This window comes from Triticum aestivum, chromosome 5B (assembly GCF_018294505.1).
Source record: "Triticum aestivum cultivar Chinese Spring chromosome 5B, IWGSC CS RefSeq v2.1, whole genome shotgun sequence".
In the NCBI taxonomy this organism is placed as follows: Eukaryota; Viridiplantae; Streptophyta; class Magnoliopsida; order Poales; family Poaceae; genus Triticum; species Triticum aestivum.
The window spans coordinates 646,445,934-646,448,496 of record NC_057807.1 but is presented as its reverse complement, the minus strand read 5'-3'; the positions used below and the strand labels follow the sequence as shown (position 1 = coordinate 646,448,496).

Genomic DNA, 2,563 nt, shown 5'->3' with positions numbered 1-2,563 from the left:
ACTGTGTCCAGTGACTTTAGTATACTTTCCCTCCTTCGATGCCAATAAGTCATATGTTTTCTGGCGCTCTAGTTCTACCTTACATGTTCGACTGATTCAGTTTCAGTTAAAACTTTGCAAAATATTCTCGAGTTCTAAACCCGGCCGGAGTTTGGCGAGAGGGGCAGGCACGGAGGAGGGAGCGGGGGTTTGATCCATAGTAGCTGTGACTTTGAGTCACTCGTATGACACATGTAATCCCGCCATTGAATTGGATTGAATCTGGCACAAGTTTTAAAGATTGGATAAGCAAAGAGCATATACATGCCATAGGTGTAACCATCTGGGAATCAAATGTTCAATAAAGGTTGCACACAAAAAGGAAAATTTGGCAGAAGATTAAGAGCAAGTGTTACACAGTTGCAGAGAAATAAGAAGTTCAGTTCTGGACGGGTTGATTAGGGGAACTTTCATGACATCATATATCTCTCCTAACCAGTCTTAGATTCATCTAACAATGGCCTGATCATTCCTACGACGAATTGGTATGAGAAATTTAGCTGATCTACCTTTTGTAGCTGCTCATGCTTTAGGAAGCTTTTTTCTCTTCTCCAATTCCTCCACTATGAAAGATGGGCAAGTCTTCTTGATATCTTTTAACCGTTGTGTAGCCACCAAAGCATCCGTGAAATTTGATAATTCGATAAATTCAAGACAAGCGTCCTTAAGCTGGTGACAGTTATGTTGGTCAGCTAAAGCTAATGTGATTGCCACAGTGTCCTTGTTCAGATCCTCACAAAGTATGCTTTGGCAAACCAGCTTGAGCCTATCCATTGCATATCTGTCTGCAGCCACTAGTAGAAGCCGAACCATCTCAGTATCCTCACGGCTAGGCAAAGAGTCCGTATAGATGAAATGGAGCAGGGCCTTGAAAACAGCAGCTTGCATGTCCTTGATGGTTATGCATTGCCCCGACTTCGCCTCCTGCATCGACCCATAGAGCTCTGCTTTGAAAACTGGTGACCGCATAGCGAGAACAAACCTATGGGCTTCAATGGTCTCTCCCGCGACAATAAAACTGACATCGAATCCCTTCTTCTCTTCCAACAGCTTGGCAACATCCTCGGTCATGTCAGCTGGTGGCATGCCGATTTTAGGGAATGATTTTGTTTCGGTAACATGTGGTTTGTGGAAAACAGTGACGACGCATTCGATCGTCAGGCGATCATCCCTAAGATACGCGGATCCCTCGATCTCATTGTGCGTTATGAAACAAGTAGTCTGTGGAGCAAACTTGCTAATATCACCAGAATTGAAAATTCTAGGTCCTGTTTTATGCACCGAAGATGAGAATCCGGTGTACTGATCAACCAGCCTCATATCGCAGGATGCCCGGACTTTAGTGTTGTTGCTCCAAAGCACGAGAAAAGCTGAGATGTAATCCAGGTCATATTCAGTATAACCGTCAGGGAAGAAGAAGATTACCCAGTCATGGCCGCCGACAGAGAAAACCCCTGAGCGTATGTGGCTGTCCACATGGTGGCCCATGCCCTTGTGCTTGCTGTAACCCAAGATATCAAACACATGTATGCCTTGAGACTCCTCCGCTGGGGTGCACATAGATGCCGTCTTACAAGTCTTCATCTCGTGACTAGGGGGATGTTGGCGGAGCCCTGACTCGTACTTTCCGATGATGTCGATGATGCAGTCACGTCTGGATTACCTGCAGATCAAAAAATGCCTGAGCACACAACAGAGCAGTATGTAGAAGCTATCCTCCCGAAGCTCACAAGCGTAGAGCCGCCCGCCGGCTTGATGCATATACGTACGCACGAGGCAGGAGCACGATCGAGTTGATGGCAAAAAAGGCAGCCTTCGTGATTACAGGGGGAGCTACTACAGATATATATAGTGCCTGATCTATCTACGTACTAGTACAGAGCTGATTCGGTTAAGGCTACGAGCAGGTCCGTACCGGACAGGGACACCTAATCGTGATTATTTCCAACAGAGGCTGGAGCAGGGCGGAGACAGCGTATATTTTGCCTCCTACGTACAGTTTTTTTTTTTGAAAAAGAAAAAGAAAAAAAGAAGAAGCAAGCTTCACCAACATAACGTGCAGATCTTGGGCTATATAGCTTCCAAACATGATGGATCTGTCTGGCCTTCCAAAACGACTACGAAACCACCCAAATAATGTCCAAACTCATCGCGGCAAACAGCTGCTGCTGCTCCTCTTCGGCCATCTCGTGAAAGCCCTCCATCCACAATTATTTTACACCATCCAGTCTCCGACGGAATCCATCTCCTACTCCACCTCGATCGTTCTCCTACTCTCTTCAGTTTCACTGCAACATCAATCTCTTCTAGATACTTTGTGATGAACTTGTGTGTGGATATAGAATTCTCATCATGTATTGCCGGACGCCTCACCCACCATATAGCCCATAGAGTAAATAGCACCATTCCTAGCTCATATTGTTTCATTGTGTCAAACAGTAAGAAAAGCTAGAGCCCGGCATCATCTGTTGGGTTCATGATAACATATTCCAACATCTCTTCGTCAGCTAATAACCCACACAGC

At 45.6% G+C, this 2,563-nt stretch overlaps 1 protein-coding gene across 1 annotated transcript; it reads right to left on the bottom strand.

Moving 5' to 3' along the window:
* Positions 1-360: 360 nt before the first annotated feature.
* On the bottom strand, positions 361-1,858 carry LOC123117369 (BTB/POZ and MATH domain-containing protein 1-like). Its single transcript, XM_044538136.1, has one exon. The coding sequence runs from the start codon at positions 1,621-1,623 to the stop codon at positions 562-564; it is 1,062 nt and encodes a 353-aa protein (XP_044394071.1). The 5' UTR covers positions 1,624-1,858; the 3' UTR covers positions 361-561.
* Between the last annotated feature and the right edge of the window lie 705 nt (positions 1,859-2,563).

Coding starts and splice junctions, on each gene's coding strand:
- LOC123117369 (XM_044538136.1), bottom strand. CDS start 1,623: ATGAAGACTTGTAAGACGGCATCTATGTGCACCCCAGCGGAGGAGTCT.